General features: G+C 40.5%; 2 protein-coding genes across 5 annotated transcripts in view; one reads left to right on the forward strand and one right to left on the reverse strand.

The window, feature by feature from the left end:
- Nucleotides 1-114: 114 nt before the first annotated feature.
- tshr (thyroid stimulating hormone receptor) lies at nt 115-21,158 on the reverse strand. Its single transcript, XM_034900182.1, has 10 exons — nt 20,652-21,158; nt 13,479-13,550; nt 12,352-12,426; nt 9,874-9,948; nt 8,921-8,995; nt 8,085-8,162; nt 7,369-7,437; nt 5,832-5,909; nt 2,890-3,078; nt 115-1,872 (listed from the first exon to the last, which is right to left on the reverse strand). The coding sequence occupies exons 1-10, from the start codon at nt 20,819-20,821 to the stop codon at nt 426-428; spliced, it is 2,328 nt and encodes a 775-aa protein (XP_034756073.1). The 5' UTR covers nt 20,822-21,158; the 3' UTR covers nt 115-425.
- A 372-nt stretch (nt 21,159-21,530) lies between these two features.
- The window catches only part of LOC117961478 (centrosomal protein of 128 kDa), a 50,943-nt gene continuing 50,133 nt past the window's right edge, over nt 21,531-22,340 (forward strand). For 2 of the 4 annotated variants that reach the window (XM_034900181.1, XM_034900179.1), the window contains exon 1: nt 21,532-22,305. In XM_034900181.1, the coding sequence (XP_034756072.1) occupies nt 22,144-22,305 (162 nt within the window). In that variant the 5' untranslated portion in view covers nt 21,532-22,143. Of the gene's footprint in view, nt 22,306-22,340 lie in introns of all 4 variants that reach the window. The other 2 variants (XM_034900178.1, XM_034900180.1) reach the window with 2 other exon arrangements.

Consider the following 22,340-nt stretch of genomic DNA (forward strand, 5'->3'; position numbering starts at 1 on the left):
TAAAACTGAATTAAAGATACTGAAAAATCTAGTTTATTCATAGTTATATATATATATATATGTGTGTGTGTGTGTGTGTGTGTGTGTGTATATATATATATATGTATGTTTTAGTTTTAATCTTTACTATATTTCCTAAAATAATCTGTTCTTTCCTAGCCTGTCCCTCCAAATACAAAGCACTATAAGGTGGATGAAGTCGGCTCACATTTCAGAGACACTTGATATTCTCCAACAACTGGAACCATAAAATCCTCCAAGCCCAAATTGTGAAAACAGCTGAACTTGGCCTGAAAAACTAAAGCAGATACAGAATACTGGTGCTTTCTGTTAAATATCCAAACAGATATGTCCACAAACACTTAAAGGCCTCTCCTCTCCCACCTGAACCTGTCTTGCTTTACTACGTCAAGCGGGTGTTTGGTTCACGTCTTCAGGCTCTGGGTCTCTTCATGGTTCGTCTGCTGGCAGACGGCTTGATTGCAGGTATGTCCGGAGCACTTCTTCAGGTGGATGGGCACCTCGTCCTGGCCTCTGCTTCCACCTTTCTTAACCTTGTCTCTACGAATCTGAGATGTCCCACTGCTGCCCTTTGACAAGACCGTCTGGCCTCTAAACAGCTGCGCTCGCTGCTGACAGAGGCCCACCTTACTGAGGAGGATAAATATGTCCCCCCTAAAGGCCTTGGTGAAGATGGCGTAGAGGAACGGGTTGGCGCAGGAATTGAGCGGGTAGAACAGTACCAATAAAATCTTGGAGTTGGATACAGTGATGAGCGGCCGGTCCAGCACGGCGGACATGGCGTAGAAGGAGATTGGCGCCATGCACAAGAAGTCGGTGAAGATGAGCACAGCCATGCGCTTGGCGATGTTGGTATCTTTGGATCCGGAGCGGTAGTGAGGGTTGTGCACCGTGCAGTAGATCTTGAAGTAGCAAGCGCAGATGACAAGAAAGGCCAAGATGTTGAGCACTAGCACGGACAAGATGAAGACCTGAGCCACCGTGGACTGGGTGTCCATCGGTAGACAGATGCTGACCTTCTGGTAACTGCTCAGCCCGACTAGCGGGAGCAGGGCCAGCAGGAGGCAGAAGATCCAGCCGCCCAGCATCACAGCTGCCGCATGGTACAGACGCAGCTTCCGATCCAGCCGCATAGCGAAGGTGATGGCGTACCACCTCTCCAGAGTGATCACCGTCAAGGTGTAGACAGACAACTCGCTTGCGAAAACTGTTAAAAACCCAGCGAGTCCACAGCCGGGACCCGTTTGCCAGTCTATAGCGTGGTTGAAGTACTCGGCTCGCGTGTGTAGGTCCACTGAGGCGATGAGCAGCAGATAAATCCCCATGCACAGATCGGCAAAGGCCAGGTGACACATTAGGAAGCGGGAAACAGAGAGCTTGTAGTGGCTGGTGAGCAGCACCAGGAGCACCGCCACATTTCCCAGAACCGCCAGCAGACTCACAAACCACACAGACACTCGCAGAAAGCCAAAACCCATGATGTCCTCACAAGGGTTGAACTCATCTGGCACCGGCGCACACGCCACCTCCTCGCCGTCCTCACACACCACGTAATCATAACGACTGTCAAAGTCTTGGCTGGTGTCCTCCTGGGGGTTCTTGAGGGTCTCTCCGAAACCCACATCTTCATTTGGCTGCCCCCCAAAGTAGGTGTGGTAGTGGAGGCTTCCATGAAAGTCACCTCTTCTCCAGTGGTCGGACTCTCTGTGGCTCCCGTCATTCGGCTCCTGGTCCGGCACTGGTTCCACCACGCTGTCCCCTTGGAGGGAAGGCATGCCAAGGGGCCCCACCGAGCGCTTGTGATGCTGGTCGTAGAAGGCAGTCAGGTTACAGATGATGTATTCCAAAAAGCTGAAAAACACAGATCGACTCCATAAAGTAATACTGTAGTCTTAAATCAGACAAAAATACACTGACCCGGCTTTAACGCTTACTCGCACTAAGTGTCATTTATATATCCAGTTGAAGACAGGCGATTCCTGTTTTGAGAGTCATTATTGGTCTGGCTGAACCTTCTTCCTACAATAACAGCAATGAGTGACGCTAATTATGGCAGCAATGTAAGACGTTATAGGTAAACACGTCAGGGAGTTGATTCAATCCCTGCCAAGATCCACACCATACAAGTGCAGCTGCCCCACTCACTGTGGTAGATCATCCAAATAAACCAAAAACACAAGAGCACTCTATTTGACGCTGTTTGTCTTTCAAACACTATAAGCACACATCTTGCGATGCTTCCACTTAACTTTTCTGAATTGAAATACTTTATTGATCCCTAATGAAAACCTGTTAAGTTGCAGGTGCTCACAATCAAATTTAAGCCAAAAATAAGAGAAACATTTGGCCAATAATTGTATAATGTTGCATAGCTTAAGCGCAAAAAATAAAAAGTATGTAAGTTAGGTAGTAAAAGTAAGTATGATGGGGTAAAACATATTGTTTTTAAACAATAGATAGTACAAATTGCAATTGAACATGAATAAAGTACAGTGTGTACATAAGTAGCAGCAGCGAACAAGAGGCTGAAAGATGTCAGACTAAAATGTCAGTTATTGCACATGTCACATGTCACACTAGATCATTGCACCGAGGGATTATTGCACATTATTGCCCAAAAATATATTTACGTGATGTGATATGGAAATACGTGTTGTGAGTCCAGTTTTGACACACCAAGTGTGTAGCACTTAGAGGGAGGAGTCCAATAGTTTGATGGCCACAGGCAGGGGAAGCGCTCTGTGGTGCATTGTGGGTGTCTGAGTCTTTCGCTGAAGGTGCTTCTCAGACTGGCCAGTGTGTTGTGCTTTTCTGACCCTCCTAAGTACTTCCAACGGATATGAAATGATCGACTTGACGAAAGCTCACCCTCGTTTCTTTTTGAGGTTTTTGAAGCCGCAGCAGTGGCTGGGGTAGGTGAGGCTGGCGATGGTGAGGTGCTTGAAGGTTTTGATGGGCGGCAGTTTCTTGAGTGCCCAGGTATTGCGCGCCTTCAACTCGCGTAGAGAATCCATACCTGTGGTTGGCAGGGAGGTGATCCCTGTCAGCGACACGTCTCTTTAAGACGGAAAGGGAATGAAAGAATTTAAAAAGATACATACGATGCATTAACATACATTTTCGTAAGACAGCTTATTAGGGCCATTGAAGGTAAAAAAAAAAATAAGGAGCTGGGGTAGGGGGATATTATTCAGAGAAAGAAATTTTTACATTTACAAGAAAAAGAAACTTGAATATTCTCTGAAATTAATGTGGTAAATTGACAAGAAAAAACATTACAGTTATAGAAAAAAAGATCTGATATTGTCTGAGATCTTAAAGTCATAAATTGTGACATTTGTTTTGTCAAGGAACCTTTTAATCACTGGTTTAGCCTCTTTTTTATTATACATTGTATCTTTCCAAGCAGACATAAGACATCTGTGTGATACTTGTTAATGGTATGGTTAATGGATGGTAATAAATAATATTGAATACTAACTGAAAGAATGACAAGCAGTCCCCACCGAGCACCTTCTTCTGGAACAAACATACTATCAGCAAATCTAGAGAGGAGCCAGACACGATGAGACCAGAGGTCTCATAGATGGATTAAACACCACCCTCCATCTGTTTTCATGAGTGAGCTCCACTCTCCATCATCTTTAAACTATTACATGTGCTATTTCTCATGCTCGGCTGTCATGCTAAAGCGGGACGGGAACGGGAAAAAGACGTGCAAGGGGATTGACAACCTCACCAACATCCCGTGTGATCTTATTATTAGGACATTGTGCTGTTCAGCACCGGACAACCCCCCCAAGTAGAGGCCAAGTTCTCTTTTGCTTTCTTTAGTTTCCTAATCCATTAAACCTCCAAGTCATTGTATCTGTTGATTAATCTGATTTAAAAAAAGAAACACAAGCCAATGCATTTTATATTTGCTAAGAGCTCAGTTGTTCTTTTTTAGTCAATTTACTCTCCCCAGTTCCCTGCCCTCTGCTCTTTTTTTCCTCACGGGGCGCATTGTGTAAGGCTGTAAAAAAAAAAAAAAAAAAAAAAGAGAAAAGAAAAGCAGCACAGATTCCGAGTGTCAGTCTGATTTTGTCATTCCCAGATGTTTAGCTCATGACCTCATGGAGGTGACCTCACTCAGGACATGTTCCTCAGTGGAACAGAGAAGGCAGACCTGCACACTAACCCCATTTATCTAACCAGACACTTAATGGCTAGATCAGAGCCATAACAGCAACTAGATAGCCATGGTAAAGGGTTTTGGCAATCCAACACCTTTTTAAAACGGGGACTCGGCTTTAAAAAACTTGACAACGGCAAAAAACGATGACAGTATCGAAAAACGTCGGAAGTTTCTCCCTACCGGCCTTGCACACAATGCGTTTCAGATTTCCTGGTTCAAAGACACAGCTGTGGTGGAATGATTTTTACTCTTTGATGATATGCTATCCATTTCGCAGACTTTTCTCATCCAGTCTGCACATTATGAATGAGGAAATTGTTAAAATCCAATGTGACATGGTGTGAATAATGAAATTAGAAAACTAAGCCTACTGTCTATTAGCTATGCAGACTTTTTAAACAAATATATATATATATAATCTATATCATTGCAACAGTAATACTTATTTCTTCCGAATCAGTATGACATCTGGGAATTGTTGGCATACTGCAGATTTTGCTTTTGTTTGCATACTGCATACATGCTACATTTTGGCCAAATCAGCACACACTGCTAGTAAGGTATGCAGTTCTGAAATGGACATTATTTTTCATTTTTCTTTGAAGTATACCTTTAATAACCCTCTGTCCCAGGACCCTTTCTTTTTTGGATGTTGTATGTTTGGAACAGTCTCCAGCTTGCGTGAACTCTACTTGCGCATGTGTTTGGTCTCTTATCTTGTTTCTATCTGTGTGTGTGTTTGCTTGTGTGTGCATTTTTGTGTATGTCTGTTTCTGTGTGTGTTGTTTGTGAGCTGCGGACGTTGCTCTTGCTGTTGTGGCTCCCTCCTTCCCTTTTTTTCTCTGTGTTTTAAAAAAAAAACTTTTTATTGGTCCTGGGACACGTTCTCATGTCTCAGCTTGTAATCTTTTGTCTCTTTAAGCCCCCCCTCCCAAAAAAGCCCAGTCTGCCCTGATTGGTCAGTGTTTCCAGTGTTTGGACTCTGCACATTGTTTCATCTATAGCAGCTGAGAAGTGACTGTAACTGAACTGTAACAACACTTTCTACCAATATACAGTATATGTATGCTGGGACATCACATTCGTACGGAAGTCCCGACGGCTCGTTTGAAGGCACAGTTTCTGAATTTGGCTTTTTCTCCGTGTCCTCAGCGTCTTGATACTTTTTACAGTATTTAAATAGCACCATAACCTGCTTTAAAAGTAAAAAACACATAGAAATCTCACTTCTTACAATAAGGGAGCTTTAAGCTTGCTAATGATAGCTACTGGTCATACCAGACCAAGTAAGGCTGCAGCAGTAAAACCCCTGAGTGTATTGAACTGAGCAAGGGTGAGTTTTTTACTTATAAGTGAATTTAATTTCCCAAACAACCAAAACCATATTCCACTAAGAACCAATTGAACAAATGTATTAATTTCTTTAGACAACAGATAAGGTCAAAAAGTTTACATGGTAACAGTAATAGCAAGATGAAAGTGTCGAAGAGCTATCACAAAATATTATATAAATAGATGTAACTGATTTTAAAATACTGTGGCTCACCTCGTGGAGATGATTTAGGTCATATTTGATGTAATAATTACAGAGTTGATAAGAGTGGCTTAAACTTTCAACACTTCAGATACTTACAGAAGCATGGGGCCGCTGACGGTGCCGGCAAAAGCCCTTTCATCCATCTTGTTAAGATACTTATTCCTGTGAAGGTCTCTGGACAGGAAAACACAGTTAAGTTTTTATAAGAAGAAAATTTATCACATTTCAATCAAACTGACCGAGGCAAGGCATGGCCTAATATTTTCCTAAGCCTCATCACCGCACATTTCTCTGTTTATTTTCCCTCATTTGAGGGGTAAAACATGACAGAAAAAGCTCTCAATCACATTGTTGATTCAAATTATAAAATAGACCATGTGTTGGCGTTCGACTTAAACACGCTGCACCCTCACTACACATCTCACTGAATCCTTTAAATCTAAAAAGGATAATAGACCTGCGAAGGGTTTGTGTTTGTCTTGGTCCAGCTGCTCTGGGATCAGTTCTCTCCTCAGAGAAGATCAGCTGCCAACACAAACATCCATGTGGGAAGACTCACTAGTCAAAGGCCAATGGCTTAATTAAGCTCTTATACGGTTCTGGGATGTGTAGGTGTTGTAAGAGAGGAGAGGGACCTTAAATTAATATCATTAATAACTCATATCCTGAATATGAGGGATTCTGGACACGCAGGTGACAAGCAGAAGGAAAACATGTTGCGACAAAAGTTGAAAAAGGAAGCAATGCTTACCTGTTCTATTGTAATTTATCCAACTGAGGCTATTGAAAGTACAAGTGTAAAATGTGTGCATTTTTTTCAAGTCTGACACAGATCTAGTGTGTCACTGAGTGTATTGGATAGGGGAAATCTTAATGCACACTTCCTACCCACTTTTGGAAACATATTTTCCCATGAGAACTCCAGGTTACTAATCAAGAGCTGGGCTTAGGCCCTTTTCGAGTACATATGAGAAGGCCTGTAGAGACCCAACCGTGATCCCGCTGCTTTTGTAGCACAATTTTGGGAAAGGAAATTCTCCTGCCAGATGTCAGAAACGGTCCAATCCTGGCAAAATACTGAGCAACATAATTTTTGAGAAATGTAAGACCTCTAAAGTAATGGATTTTTGTGTCCCGGTGAGAGATATTGTTACGGATTAAAAAAACAAAATGTAACATAAGAATTGAATTTGATTTTAAAAACAAAAACAAAACTGTTAAAACAGTGAAATATATAGTGTAATAGTAAATAAAAAAAACTTAAACCTAATACACAAGTAACAATATTAGCTCATGTGTCTCTGAAACTGCTGAGTAAAATTGTTAAAGTTTTTGGCGAAATACACTTATTTGTGTTCCTGCCAAGAGTTACTCTGATTTTCCCGAGGGCGCATCTGTGCTGCGTTTTTGTTCCTTCCTCTGCCACGCGCCATACCACACCGGGAGCATCTCAAAAACAGAGCGTCTCGCTGCCCGACTCACAGATTTTATTGTCTCTAAGACATAAGAGTAGTATCAATCTTCTCATCTAACTTTCTGCAAGAAAGCAAATACGTATATTTCCCAAAACGTTCAACTCCTCCTGTAACAGTTGTCCAATAAATTAAACGAGGAGTTCAAATGAAATACCTACACTTGATCTAGCTTGGTCCCATTGAAGGCATAATGTTGGATTTCTCTGAAGCCATTTCCATACAGCATCCTGGAACCAAAGAAGAAGCTCATACAGTAACATCCACACAATAGCACTCATTAGAATTTGCCTCTTTAGGTTAACCAGTCTACCGAATGTTGTCCACGTGTTGACGCCTTAATGCGTTTCTGCACTTCAGTGACAGACATAAGTAGGACTTACTTATTTCACATTCTATGCTGAGGTTTCATCTGCCTGTGCAATCTTGCGGTTTATAGCCCAACATTTTCTGTAACATCCTGTTTTGTGGATTAAAATTGCAATCCCTCTTCTCTCGCTCCCAAACCTAACCACATACATGTGATCGCCTGTTGTGTTGGAGTGTCTGTGTACTTGTTTTTGCTATTTTTTTTGTGAGATTTAACTGAGTTCAGAGTGAGGACATGTTTTTAAAGTGAGGAAATTTTGCTTATCCATACTTTCTTTAGTGGCTATTGTTGGGTTTAGATTGAATTTAGGGATAAAGGACACTCACTATGTAGGCCTATTTACTGCAGTTTCCATCGAGTTAACATTTCCTTTGTGCTTATTGTATAAAAGTGTATGACACAACAATACATGTAATTGCATTGCGTGTAAGGAGTTCTTTTCTGTACATTTATGCATGTGCGTATTACATGTGTGCGTGCACGTGGTTGGTCTAGCGAAGAGCTTACACTGTCAGCACGTCGCTGGTGATGCCACGGAATGCGTTGGCCGGGATCGCTGTGATGTAGGGATGATCAACAATTTCCCTGCAAAGGAAGACACCAAACAGAGAGGAAATGAAGTGGTGTTGTAAATTGCTTTTACTGGAAAGTGGCACAAGGAGGAATGTACTTGATGATGATAGTCTCAAGTGTTATGGCTCAGTAAGAATATTAAATTACAGTTGAGAGGGTGATGACAGTGGCAGGAGAAGTGAGTATAGATGCTCATTTAATGAAGACATGAAGAGGGTTGAATATGGGAAGGCAGACGCTTATTGACTCAATAACAAAGATGCACCCACAAGCAGAAAGCAATACTACCTATGTTTTGTAACATTTTGTATACTGATAACACAATCACATTTATAAAGAGACATTATCTTTATTAAATGAGGTTAGCGTATTTTTCAAAATAGAGACCATATTTCCCATAATCTATGTCCCAATGTTGCTTCTTGCTTCTACTTACATGGAATACAAAGGAGGATAAACATTAAGTTTAAGCTTGCACGGTAAGAGGTGATTTCATTCTTTATTCCTCGTGACACTGCCAACATTTTGAAAACCCAAAAGCTCTCTTTCCAGTGAAAACCACATCCAATATTCCTTACACAATATAAAATATAATGCATGAAAAAGCGGCTCATCTTGCTGACCGTCTTGTTGGTTTAAAATAACAATAGTAATAGCTCTGAATGAATGTGGCAATGAACTGCTGACGTTAAAATGCCGCACGTAGCAGTTTCACAGTAGCTAGACTATATATTGATTAGTGTAAAAATTGTAAAGTTCTAGCTACTTACAGTATGAAGTTCATGTCATTAGAGTGGATGTTGCTCAAGTCAGGGAAGAAAGAAAGGCCGGTGTTGAAAATTCCCCTGAATATCAATAGGTTAGAAACAGTCAGGACATACGGCAAATACACCAGGAATAAACATGCTATATGATTACTAGAGCTGGGTTAAAACAATTGATTCTCTAATTAAAATCGATCTTTGTTTGATTGATCTGATATTGATCAATACAATCCTGAAATGTATCTTTTAATGCATACCTTTTCACCATGGACGTATAACCCACCACAAACGTTTTGGGGGTCAATTCTTAATATGAACATTAACCTGGCGAATTATAAAAAAAGAATTGAGGGTTGCTTCTTTGCTTGTGCCAAGCAAAATTGGTTTTGTAACTATAATTTCCCTAACCTAATTGATATTGACTCAGAATTGTAATCAAATCAGGACCTTGTGAATCATAAATATTTCAGAAAATCATTGACGATATCCAGCCTTAATGATAGTATAACAAAAAGGTAAAGTGAGCATTTCTATCATAAAAACAGTCCTGAAGATCTGCGTTTAGTAGACAGCATAATTTGTTTTTAAATAACTATTCTAATTCATGCCATTTTTGCAACATATTTATGTGTGACACCCACACCAAAATGACCCATTGTCAGATCACAAGCTAGGATTTGTTGAAGGATTTGAAGTAATCATGAGATCAGGCCAAATACTTTGGGTTTGTGTGCAGTCACTTTTCTGAACATGACCTGTGCCACTGCATTAAACTCAATGAAGCCTGACTCATTTTTGCCCGTACTGTACACAACATTCTATGAATAGATCACCATGTCTAAATTATTGCCAGACTTAAACATTTTAAATATAGCCCCCTCATTTTTGGGGGGATAACCATAATGGTGTCAATATGTGGAATTCAATGACAAAAAGAACATGCAATGAAAACTACTCACAGGTATTTGAGGTTTGGAAGATTTTTAAAGGCTTCTGGGTCGATGAAGGTCAGACTTTTTGCATTACGTATCTCACTGAAAGACCAGACAAGAAAATGCACTTTCACATAAAAACCAACTCCTTCACAGCATAAGTAAATGACAGAAGTGTGAGTGGTGGCCATTATGAAAATGATTTGGACACACATTCAGAAGCGCATAAAAAAAATTTGCCAACAGTTTGCAAAAGAAGGGAAACTCGGTACAGACAGCCAGGGCTGGAAGTAGAGTCCAATTAGTGTTTCATTAGAATGTTTACTCTGCTCCGCCCTGGGCCGGACTGAACACCTCTCTCTGCTTTCTGAAGCCAAGTTTTGCTCTGGAGCGTGTTCCCTGGCCCTCCTTCACACACCGGGCAAACCACACTCAGCCCATCAGACAGACAGACGTGTTCAGGTCAGTAGAAGGGACTGAGTGACTGAGTTCATCTTCACGGTGCTGCTGTATAACGAGTAGGGCGTCACTGAAATATGAGGGCAGTTTTATCGGCCAATACAACCAGGATATAGTCTGCCATGCTCAAGCAGACTATAAAACTCCCAAGTGGCAACAACGCCTGAGCCAAAGTGGTGAGATGAAGAGTTTGAATCTTTGTCACAACTCTTTTGAACTCTACATGGTCAATCCAACAGTGCGGTTATGAATTTGATTTCCCTTTACTTGGGTTTTCTGTGCCTTGCACAAAAGTGTAGAAGATTGGGCGGACAATGCTCTTGTGACCGAATTGTCTTTTATTTTGTTATTGACACAGTCACAGTTAGTTTAATGTATCATTTTTAACTTTGGGATTAAATGATGTAATCGTAGGCACTTTCCAAATGTCATCGGACCGAATCGATCAATTTGTGATAGTAAAATGAGTCTTGTGGCGGGGTTGTGGCACTCAAAAAACTGTGACTTGTTACTTTTGTGACTTGTTACTTTTGAAAGAGTCTTTTTAGACCCCATGGCAGCAAATGATGGACGCCAAGGTTGTAGTATTGAGGTTCCACAGTTTGGCCATTATGTCAAATTGGCATGGACTCTTCAGTTTTTATTCAGTGTGCAGGCTTTTTTTGTCTCTCAATCGAAACCATGGAGATAAACACAGACGTTTAAGGACGTTGTGAAGTTGCATAGTATCAGTTAGCCACCATTGAGTTTATTTATCAAAGGTTTAATCGTGTGACATTTTGTAACAATTATTCATGTCATTTGAACAAAATAGCTTTAGTTGGTTTTGTAGGTTGATCGCCTTTGCACTCACATCATTTGCAAATAGATCACCAAAACTGAAATAAATCTCCATAAAAAAGCTAAATTATTTGCTTAAAAACCAAGAATTCTTGAGATAAGTGGTTTCACTTGGTGGTGGTGTAATACAAACTTCACCCAGCCCCCTTTGAATTCTCAGCATCGACTGCAGTCTTAGCTCCACAGCTGCTGTCGGCCTCGAGCCGCCAACAGGAAGCAGAGCATTAATTTGTGTCTGACCCTGAAGGAAACCTGAGAGAGATGCCATTATCTGATGTATGGCACTACACCACACCAATCAGTGGCAAATAGGCCCTGGAGATCCAAAGTACACCCCTAGAACACTGATACAACCCTCAGCTAGCGGTTTGAATTATTATTTCTGTCTGCATTTTGATGTCTGGAATTCGGCAGCTAACAAGAAAAGACTAAAGGGAAAGAATAATTAGGATACAAATGACAGCCAAATGGCACACCCCAACGCACACACACACACTCACGCAAGTCATGTCAATTTAATTTCTGTAGCTGTTAATCAGTGAAGGTCTCAACGGATATACATGCCCACGTTTTCATACAGTAGGCTAATTGAAGAGTGGAAGTAAATTGCATACACACAAACTGCTGTGTTACAAAGATGGTTTAACAAATCATTCACATAGGCAGCAAGTCTTGCAATAATATATGAAGTGCTAGGAGGTGTTCTCCTGGAAGGTGTGTGGTCCACCCGGAGACTCAGCCATAAATCTCTATCCCATAATTGAGAATAGAGTGCACCTTACTAGACATTTTTCCCCGGAGCTGCTTTAACAAGGGCTGGAGCATGAAGACGACGAGGAGAGAATCCAAATACTGACTGTTGTTCAGCCTCTCCCTGTCTGTTTAGACCAGGCTCGGTAACACTGGTCCAGAAACTGAGTAATTTTACCAAATTGGATTGTTTCTTGTCTTATTTGCATGTGGTGATCCCACAACAGGGTAAATTCTTTTGTCAATTTCTTGAATGGAAAGTTAGGCAAAACTGCTCTGATGAGGTGCAGTAAGTGGTAGGCAGGATAGTAATACGCTTCTAAATGTGTTTTTTCCTTGCTACCATTTGCTGGCGGCAAGGTTCAGAATTAAGCATTTTTCTCTCCAGAGAGCAAATGGAGATGCTTAATCACTAATGATCGATAAAGAGCGTGCCAATTTCCTTTAGTTACTCACATGTGGGTGATTTTCCTCAGGCTGTAGAACGAGTGCCTCTCCAGCCTCTGCAGCGTCACGTCCACTGATATATATCTAAAAGAAATAGATTGAGCTTACACCAAATCTAAAGTACAAATTGTCTTTGTAATCTTAAAAATAATTACTTTTTTTAACCATATGTCAATCTTAGAATGTAAGAAGGAAGGTACTGTAGCAGCCTGCGGGCAAAACACAAGACATGTTTTTATAAATGAGTGTGTGGCTCTAAAAATGATCCTTAAGGCTGCAACTCTTTCCTAAATTTATCAACCCAAGTTGCCTAAAGCCTCCAAAGTTACGGGTAATTTTACAGGTATACACCGCACATATACATTACCTAGTCATCAGTCACTGCTCCCATTTTTTATTACTTGGTAACAAGCCCGCTGTTTAAATAAACCATGAACTTAGCACTTGATAAACCTTAGAAATGACTAGAAAATAACACAAGATATATTCTGTTGACTTCTGTAGTTATTATAAGCACTTAATAAAACACACCTTAATGTTCACACACTAAAAAAGACTGTACTTGATAATCAGACTGACATTATTTTGGGTTTTCTAATGTGGATTCTATCATTTTATCTGGATAGCGAGCAAAGAAAACTCTGGCTGTGAACACTCGTGGCTGTTTGAGGCTTACAGAAAACATCTCATCCACCTCGGTCTCCTTTCATGCATGACTTGGACGCAGACGTTGGAATCAGCAGCCTGAGATCAAGACTCAAGTGTATATTTTACCTCCACCCAGAGACTCTACCTCTACTGTGGGTCTAAAATCACCACACACCAAAAAACGCTCTGCTGGAATACCTAGCCCATGTCCAAGCACCGCTGCGGTTAAAGGACCAACATTCCTATAGAAGGAACGCATTAGCGCTTCCAGCTGTGATTAGAAGCCAGTGGTGATACTAACCAGAGAGCGTATCAGCTGCTTGGGTGGGAGAAGGAAAAGAATAAAGGGTGGGCAGTTCGGAACTGGGATAGGTTCCCATTTTTAAAGGCAACAGGTGGATGAGAGCAACTGTGAAGGGTTTGTGTTTTGAAAAGTGTGGACCTATGAGTCTTGAATAAAATAATCGACTGTATTAATTGTCACTCACATCCTTGAGATGTTGACCATGTTGGCAAAGGCGTCTGCTGGCAAGGATGACAGGCGGGTCTCAAAAAGCCATCTGGTTGGAAAATAAAGATGGATTTTAATTGTCACAAACAAATGGCAAATGCACTTGATTTTTGCAGAAAGTTAGATGAGAAGATAAAGTCAGTCACATCTGTAAAGTAAAATATGTAACTGGAGCCAGCAGCCTGTTAGCTTAGCATAAACTAGAAACTGCTTGTTTGTCTAAAGGTTACAAAATATACATTAACACATCAAATCTAGTTCATTTTATCTTGTAAAAAAAAAAAGCTAAGTATGATAAGGACACATTCTGGTTTTAAGGTGGGTAATGTGCCAGTCTATTTCTTGGGTTGTCTCTAGATGATAACCTAAGAATAGTTCACAAACTTAGCATTACCACACACAAACACAAACACACACACGCACACACATATATATCAACACTGACACTTTTGACTGATAATTTGTTAAATATCTTTTATGTCTTTTTATAGCCAAAAGTTCTTATCATTATTACTATTTTTATTACTGTTATCTTTAACAACAAAAATGGCCAATTTCAAATTTCAATTTCCTTGCGACAGTCATCCCAAGAGGACTGATAAAGAGAGTTCTAGTATGTGAAAATATATATATATATATATATATATATATATATATATATATATATATATATATATAAATATGGTGTTATGATGGATCCAACTGCAGTTTTAGGCAAGCCCCACCCTACAGAGCAGAATGATTTGTTAGTAGTTAAGGTTAGGGTTTGTGATTGGTCAGGAAACAGAACTTTAACAAATCGTCGCATTCCGTTACCTCCCACGAGCATGGATGCCTGGCCAATGCTACCATTGTTTGTTACTGTTGGACAGAGCAAGGCTATCTTTTTTCCTCCGATTTCAAGTCTTTATGCTATGACATGGGATCAATCTTCTTATGTAACGCGAAAACCTTTACAGAAAAACTAAATGTAGTACCATTTTTTGGAATGAAGGAGGCTTAAAACTTGCACCATGACGTTTTCTGAGTATAATGACATTGATTACGACATTGTGGAAATGCTCAAGATTGTCTTGGAGAATGAAAGTGATTTTGTTATCAAAAGTTTTTTATTTTTTATTTACAATTGTCCAATAACCCTAGGCAAGGAAAGATCTTTTGGTAAGAGAGTAGAAAAAGGATAGGCCCATAAAGGCCCAACACTGACACGTTTCAGAATAAGATGAAAAGTTTCTTTGAATTAAATGGTGAACACCCCCCCCCCCCCCCCCCCCCCCCCCCCCCCCCCCCCCCCCCCCCCCCCCCCCCCCCCCTCATTCTTGGAACATGGGGAAAAAAGAAAGACTTGGATCTGACTGGACCTGAGCTGGCAGCCAAATAAAACAATGTCTGGGTCTGTTTACGACAGTGTTTCAGAAAGTAAGGTTAGGACCTCCACATTGTTCAGGGAAAAGATTAGTACCCAGTGTCACAGTTACATGTTCACCATAAAAGGTTACTATATGAGAAAGAAAATATTTATAATCTGATCTATGTTCCGACACTTTACCTACAAGACAAACATTTTAGCTTGTTGCGTTGAGTAAAATGCGGAGAAATTGTTTAAAAAAATGTAAAATTCAAGTGATTAAATCTTTTTTCCACTAGAATTAATTGATAAGATCAGTATCTTACTACTCTTAGATCTGTACTGTCACTATGAAGCTATAGCCAAAAGATGCTTAGCTTAGCATGAAGGCTAAAAGCAAAGGGAAACAGCTAGCCTGGCTCATTGCTGGCAACTTGGCACTTTTACTTAGCGTGTCAGAATCTGTTATTTCATTCCTGTGATCTTGCTGCTGGTTTTGTTTTGGTGGATTTTGAAATCACAACATAGTAATGGAGGAAAGAGATTAAGATGGTAGCCACATGTGCTGATGTCAGGCTGTACCCCAGGGCCACCCTGCAGAAGGGTGCACATTCAGACTTTGTTCCACTGCATCTTGTCTCAATTGGCAAACAGAGTATGCATCCATTTGGAAACAGGTATGCAAAGTGACTCAGCCAAAGCCAGCATCTTCATGCACCTTTGCTTCATCAGGGGAACAATAGACAGAGGCTGAGATCTGGCGCATGAGTCTAAATCACGCCTTCATGGCGAGGGGGGGGGGGGGGGGGGGGGGGGGGGGGGGGGGGGGGGGGGTAGTCAGTCAGTCAGTCAGTAGACACAGGAGCACAGCACCCTGAATGCTCTTTGACAAATTCAAACAAACAGAGGGACACAGGGCAGACCCTGACACCAAACACCCCTGTCAGAACCACGCTGTTTCGCGACCACGCTCAAACCCAAATTAACCAGCATGCATTTTCTCTCAGGAGCGTGGGGAGAAGACCAGTGAGCCCATCTCGGAGGCTTAAAGAGAAAATTACTCTCCCAATTTGTCATTTTGGATAGAAACCCAAGAAAACAAACAGGTTGGGAATTGAGTTTGAAGTGGGGAGAAGCCACATAATTCATAATATTCCCAGCATTGGATTGACAACATAGCTGTGTTTACTAAGGGCTGTGTCTCATTTTGATGTGTAATGGTCTGCGGTGACTGGTGGAGAGAGTCGGTTACATGTTCACCTCCATTGTGATTCAATGTAAAATGGTATAAAAATCCTTAATGTCTCTTTGGTCAGAATGCTTAGATGTGCACTACATAGTTTCTTTTTTATTCATTTTTATCTGATCTGATCTCATGTATGAGTGCAGTGTATTCCCTCGCTTTGTGGATGACTTAGGTGCCTGTATTTGGCAAGGTGTTTAGGTGTCCTTCCTCAAGAAGATTTCACATTTTTCAATTAAAAAAATGCCATATATTATGTGTCTCTTTGTGAGGTTTTGCATCTCGTAGTCGTGTTGGGTCTGTTTGTCTCATTTTTGTTTTCTTTGGGTTTGTTTTGGGTCTCTGTGATCGCTAGGCATCTCTTTGTAGTTGGTTGGTGTCCCCTTAAAATAGTTTTGCGTAGTATTATTCTCACCATATCTCTGTCTGAATGTTGAAAAAACTAGAGCATATAATAAATAAATAAAAACACCTAACTTTTATAATGGCTAGGAAAACCCTGTGAGTGTAGGAAGAGAAAGGAAAGTGGTTAGGATAGGTCGTGGTGGTGGAGATGATTTAGCTTTTAAATTAGTTTTATTTTAAGTTTTACAAACTATTACATTTGTTTTTATTATGAATACGTGAGGTAATTATTGCGGAATGTGAAGGGACAGTAACACTTTCCATTTCAGGATACATCGGTACAAATGGATAGCTGGGACAGTGTCAGTGTTTCCAGTAATCTCAGCTACAGCTCATCATGTTATTTTACAATTAATCCTAGTGCTCATCTGTAACCATTCAGGAAACAGCATTAGGATTTCAAAGTCTAGTCAGTTTTATTAGATGAGAGGTTGAGGGACGACGAATATCACGAATTATCTAATGCTTAAACTCCAATCCAGAAATTGGGAGGCTTTTGAAAGACTGGAACTGCTGTTTTTTCCCCCTTTTCCCTTGAAGTGAATCTTTTTTCCCTCTTAATTATTCTCAAATGGAACTCTCTGGGTGTTTGAGAAATGTGCTGTAAAAGGTAAATATTGTATTTGAATGCATCGTCCAGACGCAGTCGGGAGTCACGCTACGCAAGCTTTTAAGCGTGTCTGTGCTTTCCTCTCCACCTCTCTGACTCCCAGTGACACATGGAGTAACACACACACACACACACACACACAAAGGTCTCTCCAAACTCTAAGTGTCCACATATGCACGCTAACACTCAGACACACAGACTGCTGCTTCCCATTCACATTTTGTTTTGTAAATAAACCTTTTACACATTTTTCCTCCACAAAAGAATTTCTAACCATACTTGTGTGTTAATAAGGGGATTATTGAAATTATTGTATTGATTAAAATGAGGGTTTTAAAAAGCAATTTTACAGCACAAACCTCCACCAATGTTTACAAAAAAGGTTTTCAAAGGAAACGTTTTGGAATCACGCTTATTTGCTTACTGGCAGAGAGTTGGATGAGATTATTGATACCACTTTCATATCTGTTCATTAAATACTTCACTAGAGCCAGCAGTTAGCTCAATTAAACATAGCTTACAGCACAAACAGGAGGAAACGGCTAGCCTGGCTTGGGCCAAGCTAACTTATTCCATTAAATTGTATTAGTTGAATCTGTAAAAAAAACAAAGTGTAAAGTAAAACAACATTTCTACAAAAAGTTATGTCCCCTGCTTCTAGTCTTTGTGCTAAGCTATGCTAACCAGTTCTACGTGAAGCTTTACATACTGTATTACACACTGTATTACAGACAAATTTGAGATAAATATCCATTTTCTCAGAAAGCAGATAATATCTCCCAAAAATGTTGGACTCTTCTTGTGCCCAAAGACAGATCTCCAGAGTCAAATTTGGAACCTGCAAGAAATAAGTCAAGTATCTTTCTATATTATGGATGTAGCAATACCCTAACTCACGTTTCAATATGATTCACAGTTCAAGTGTACAATATTAAGTTTACAATTCCATTTCCACACAATATTTTACCAGAATGATCTAGAGACAAATGACTGAAAAGAATTCCTGTACTTGTGTAAAGTTCAGAGGTGCAACTGAAATTGTTATTACCTTAAATAACTAAAACTAAAGGAAAACATCAATAATTAGATTTAAAAAAACAAATCCAACATCAAAATAAATCTCTTCAATAAATAACCTAAGAAGACGTAGTGACATCTGAAGACAAACGTGAAATCAAAAGTAGATCACGGCCTAGGCCGTTTCAAAACTGCATTAATGTGATTCATTTTTTTATCTCAACCGGTTGTTTGGATCAGGTTTTTAACCGATTCACAATACATTGGTAATTCCCTACTGTCTATCTTTTGTAATGGTCAAAATCTTGGCTTATAGCTGGAGTCAGTAGGACTGGCCTGACCCGGGGAGCAAGATCTTTCATTCCTCAGTGTGTGTACAAGGAAATCAAATTCCCTCACACCTCATGTGCTAGAACATCACGCTCAATCCATGGTCTATTTTGGGTTTATTTGGCAGATATTTTTATCCGGAGGGTATGACAATTCAGCGCTTGGTGGCATGCTTTCATGTCTCTCTATCCTCCTGGAGGGCTCTGGGTAAATTGTGAGATGGAATGTGAGGAAATCGTAGGGGACATTGGGGCACGTGGTCAAGTGAATTGAGGCAGTGATTGGGAGATAATTTTATGTGATGGGTGCTATTGGAGGCGATGCAAAGCGGTGTTTGGGATTGAAGGATGGAGAGGGATGTTCCAAAAAGGAATTCTGATTATCATAACATACCGCGGGACATTCTCCTATCTTTGTGAGCCCTACATCAGTGCTTATGAGGAATTCCGTGTAAGAGAAATGGTGAGATTCAATTCTAGGAAGAGTACCAAAGTGGTTATTTCCACAACAACCAAATCACCAAAACTGAGGTTCGTACAGTGTAACAGTACTGTCTGATTTATCACTCATGAATGTTGATTTAAATGGAAATATTCTTTCTAACTCTTCCAGTTCTATGTTTCCACACATGCCACAGAGTTTGCAATGAGTCGCTCTCTGTTGCATAATTTTTGCGCGGGACTTAAGCAATTTAGTAAGTGTAAAAGCCAACATTTTTCAAAGGCGACCCCGACATATTACATCATGTCGGCTCCCAGGATTCTTAACAAATCATTGGGGTCGACAGATTGCACACAGATCAGCTGTTGGTTGTAGACCCATTTTTGTCAAGTACCCGCAGCTAACGGAGTCATAGCCTCTTCTTCACTGTAATGATGATACATTTTTTATAATTTTTTAAATTTTATTTTGGTTTCTTCCTCTTTGTAGCACATGAGTGAAAGAAGATGTGAAACCATGGAACCAACTTGCTGCTTTTCTCCCCTTTACACTGTACATCACTTTAAATCCAATATCTTTGAATTGTGTTTGTCTGACTTAATAAGCAATTTAATAATTGCCATATTGGGCTCTTGGACACTTTCTGCCATTTTATAGTTGAAGCACTTATTTGAAAGAATAATCAACATAACATCACGAATGAAAGAAATCAAAAGCTGCGGTTCCAGCTGGCAGTAGTATTATTATACATTTATAATATTACTGTTACTGGAAAGACTGTTTGTTCTTGGAACTAACAAACTGTGATTCATCTACAAATAGATAACTGGCAAATAAGATGAGCCTGTGTAAAATTAACACTACTACTGTATAACCCGAGAGAAACAGAATACAAACACCAAAGTTAAAGCTAAAGGAATCAGTGTAAGCAGGTATGTTGGCTCTTTTAATAATACAATTAAATAAGCTGTAGTGAGCACCATAAGCTTTAATCAAACACCGAAAAGCATCCTTCTTTGTTTTCCAAGATGTCTGACATGTTTGAATACCCTGCAGCCTTTCTGTGGACTCTTCTGAACTGGACATTCTGGGTTTCTTCTCCTTCTTCCTCTTTCTCTGCGTCTCTCCCTCCACCTCCCCTTATCTAAACATACAGTTAATACAATTGCAAGACTTAGGGGCAGTTAATAACATGTTGGCATTAGTTGTTTTAGTGTACATTTGTAATAATAGTTAAAGAGGTGAATTAAAAAAAAACTACAACTAAAACCTGAACCAACCACAAATAAATGGAAAGTTGTTATTTGAACCTGTTTGGTTACATGCAGAGCTACCTGCTTTATTTTATATGATTGGAATAATTGTTTGGTACTTTTTCTCTCTCACTAAAATAGGGTGCCAATTAATTATTAATCATTACAGTGATTTATCAGTCAATTATTAATTTACTATTAATAGGTGTTAGTGTTCCTTTGATATAGTCTATTTCAAGATTGCCTGCTTTTCTCACCAAACAACTTTGGAACATATGCTTTAGTCATATATAATAGACTACAAAAAAGGCTAATGCGTTAAAATGGAATCACTACTTAACATCAGAGACAGCCTCAAAGTTCCTCTGGGAGCACTTTGAAGGAATATTCATGATATTATAATGTCTTTTTTCCTCGGGGATAAGAGCACATTTACAGTCAAAACGCATGAAAAAAACAACCGCAGAATCACTTTTACAGATGCGTTTTGTACGCCTACTTACAGTGTATCCGTGCTTGCTGGAAACCTGGGGAGAATATCAATGTCAAAGCAGGAGATTGTGTGTGTCTTCCACTCCGAGCACTCGCAGACAGTAGGGCAGGAGTCAGCCTCCGACCCGCTGCTGGCAGGGAGACTGACGAGCGTAAACAACGCACAAGTTATCACCTGCATGCTGGGGTGCTGCTCCCTTTCACTTTCGGCTCAACAATATCCCCCAGGCTGACTTCTGTTCTTCTTGCCAGTCCTCTTGATGTCCACAGCATCAATTTGAACCAAACTGAAGTATGCCAGGCTAGTCTATGATGTTTGTTTTTGGAGTGTAATCCTCAGGTAGGCTAGAGACAGACAGCGGAGCTGGACTCTGGATGTTCAGTTGTCTCTACAGGGCCCCATGAGTTTCTGTGAGCCTGTGAAGGTGGGGATGCTGTAGGACGGACAGCAACGGTTCTGTGGTGGGTTTGGAGGTGGTCTTCTTGAGGGGAGGGTGGACTTCTGAGGCACTCTTGTGTTAGACTCGAGAAGAGTTTTCTTCTCTAATCATGAGCGGTGTATTTTACTGCGTTAAGTTCTATACAGTTTGGTAAGAAAACTGTTAATTAGTAAGTCTATTTTATGCCCAACAATTCAATTCATTTATTCTAATTAGCGTCAGTCTATTTTATAACCAAATGTTATTTTTGAAGTTTTCATTTTCTCTTACGTTTATATTTTCTTATGCGATAATAAAAAAAACGGTATTTTTTTTCTTCTTTTCCTATTTTTTTCTAACTGATGAGCGGCAACACTGGCGCTAACGCATACCTTTGGACAATGTAGTTCACAAATAATACAGTCCCACACTGTTTCAACGTGAGCAGCATACATTTCCCGGCGTCCTTTAGAGCCGCTGTGGTTTGTTGTTTTCCTGCTCAGACGCGGCCAGTTCAAGTTGCCATAGCACGGTGAAGCTGTGCTTGTTCTACTGATAGCTATCCCTCCCAATGCGAAAAACCAACGGATCTTGTGTAACGTAATTATAGCCGGTAGCATTTATTTCCTCAGTTTCTGGACATATGCATTGTTCTGCAGTTTTCACTAGCTATATTTTCAAAAGGCTAAACTAGTTGGCTAATGTTGGATTAGCAAGCTAGCTAACGGTCATAGTAGTAGTAACAGTCGCCACTTGTTGCTAGCCAGGATGAGCGTTCCCCTCAACAATGCCAAGCCCAGTGACTGACGGAAGAGGGCAGTTTGAATTGTAATGGTTTGCTGGTCAGATAACTTTCTGTCTTCACGGGTTGCTAAGGTAACAATGGCATTTCCGTTAGCTATGACAAAAATATCGGATGCAAAGAAAGCTATAAACCAGGTCAGTTTGTTCGTTAATCTGATTAACGTTGCAGTTATCAGTTAGCGTCTTATGCAGACGAAGCTAGTGCTGGTCACTAATCGTCAGAATTTCCCAGTCAGCCGTTTTTCGTCGTCTTCACCGTAAACCTGCCCTGTCCCAAACTATGGATACATCCAGTGAGTCGGATTCATACGACAGGACGCGGGTGCACAGGCCTCGGGGGCGTGAAGCCCACCGCAGATCTGGCCGGGGGAGTGGGAGTGGGAGTGATGGTCGACCCGTTAACATCTCCGAGAAGATCAGCACACTGGCAAGCACTTTACAGGTACTCTGCTCTGCCTCATCAGACAGAGACACCTA

The sequence above is a fragment of the Etheostoma cragini genome, chromosome 18 (assembly GCF_013103735.1).
Source record: "Etheostoma cragini isolate CJK2018 chromosome 18, CSU_Ecrag_1.0, whole genome shotgun sequence".
In the NCBI taxonomy this organism is placed as follows: Eukaryota; Metazoa; Chordata; class Actinopteri; order Perciformes; family Percidae; genus Etheostoma; species Etheostoma cragini.

What these genes read in the sequence shown, in the direction of transcription:
- tshr (XM_034900182.1), bottom strand. Translation starts at nt 20,821, where the DNA reads ATGCAGGTGATAACTTGTGCGTTGTTTACGCTCGTCAGTCTCCCTGCC. An exon ending in CCAGCAAGCACGGATACACT is followed by an intron (nt 13,551 to 20,651) that starts GTAAGTAGGCGT and finishes TTTTCCAACCAG; the next exon opens with ATGGCTTTTTGAGACCCGCC. An exon ending in ACCAGCGACGTGCTGACAGT is followed by an intron (nt 7,438 to 8,084) that starts GTAAGCTCTTCG and finishes CTTTGGTTCCAG; the next exon opens with GATGCTGTATGGAAATGGCT.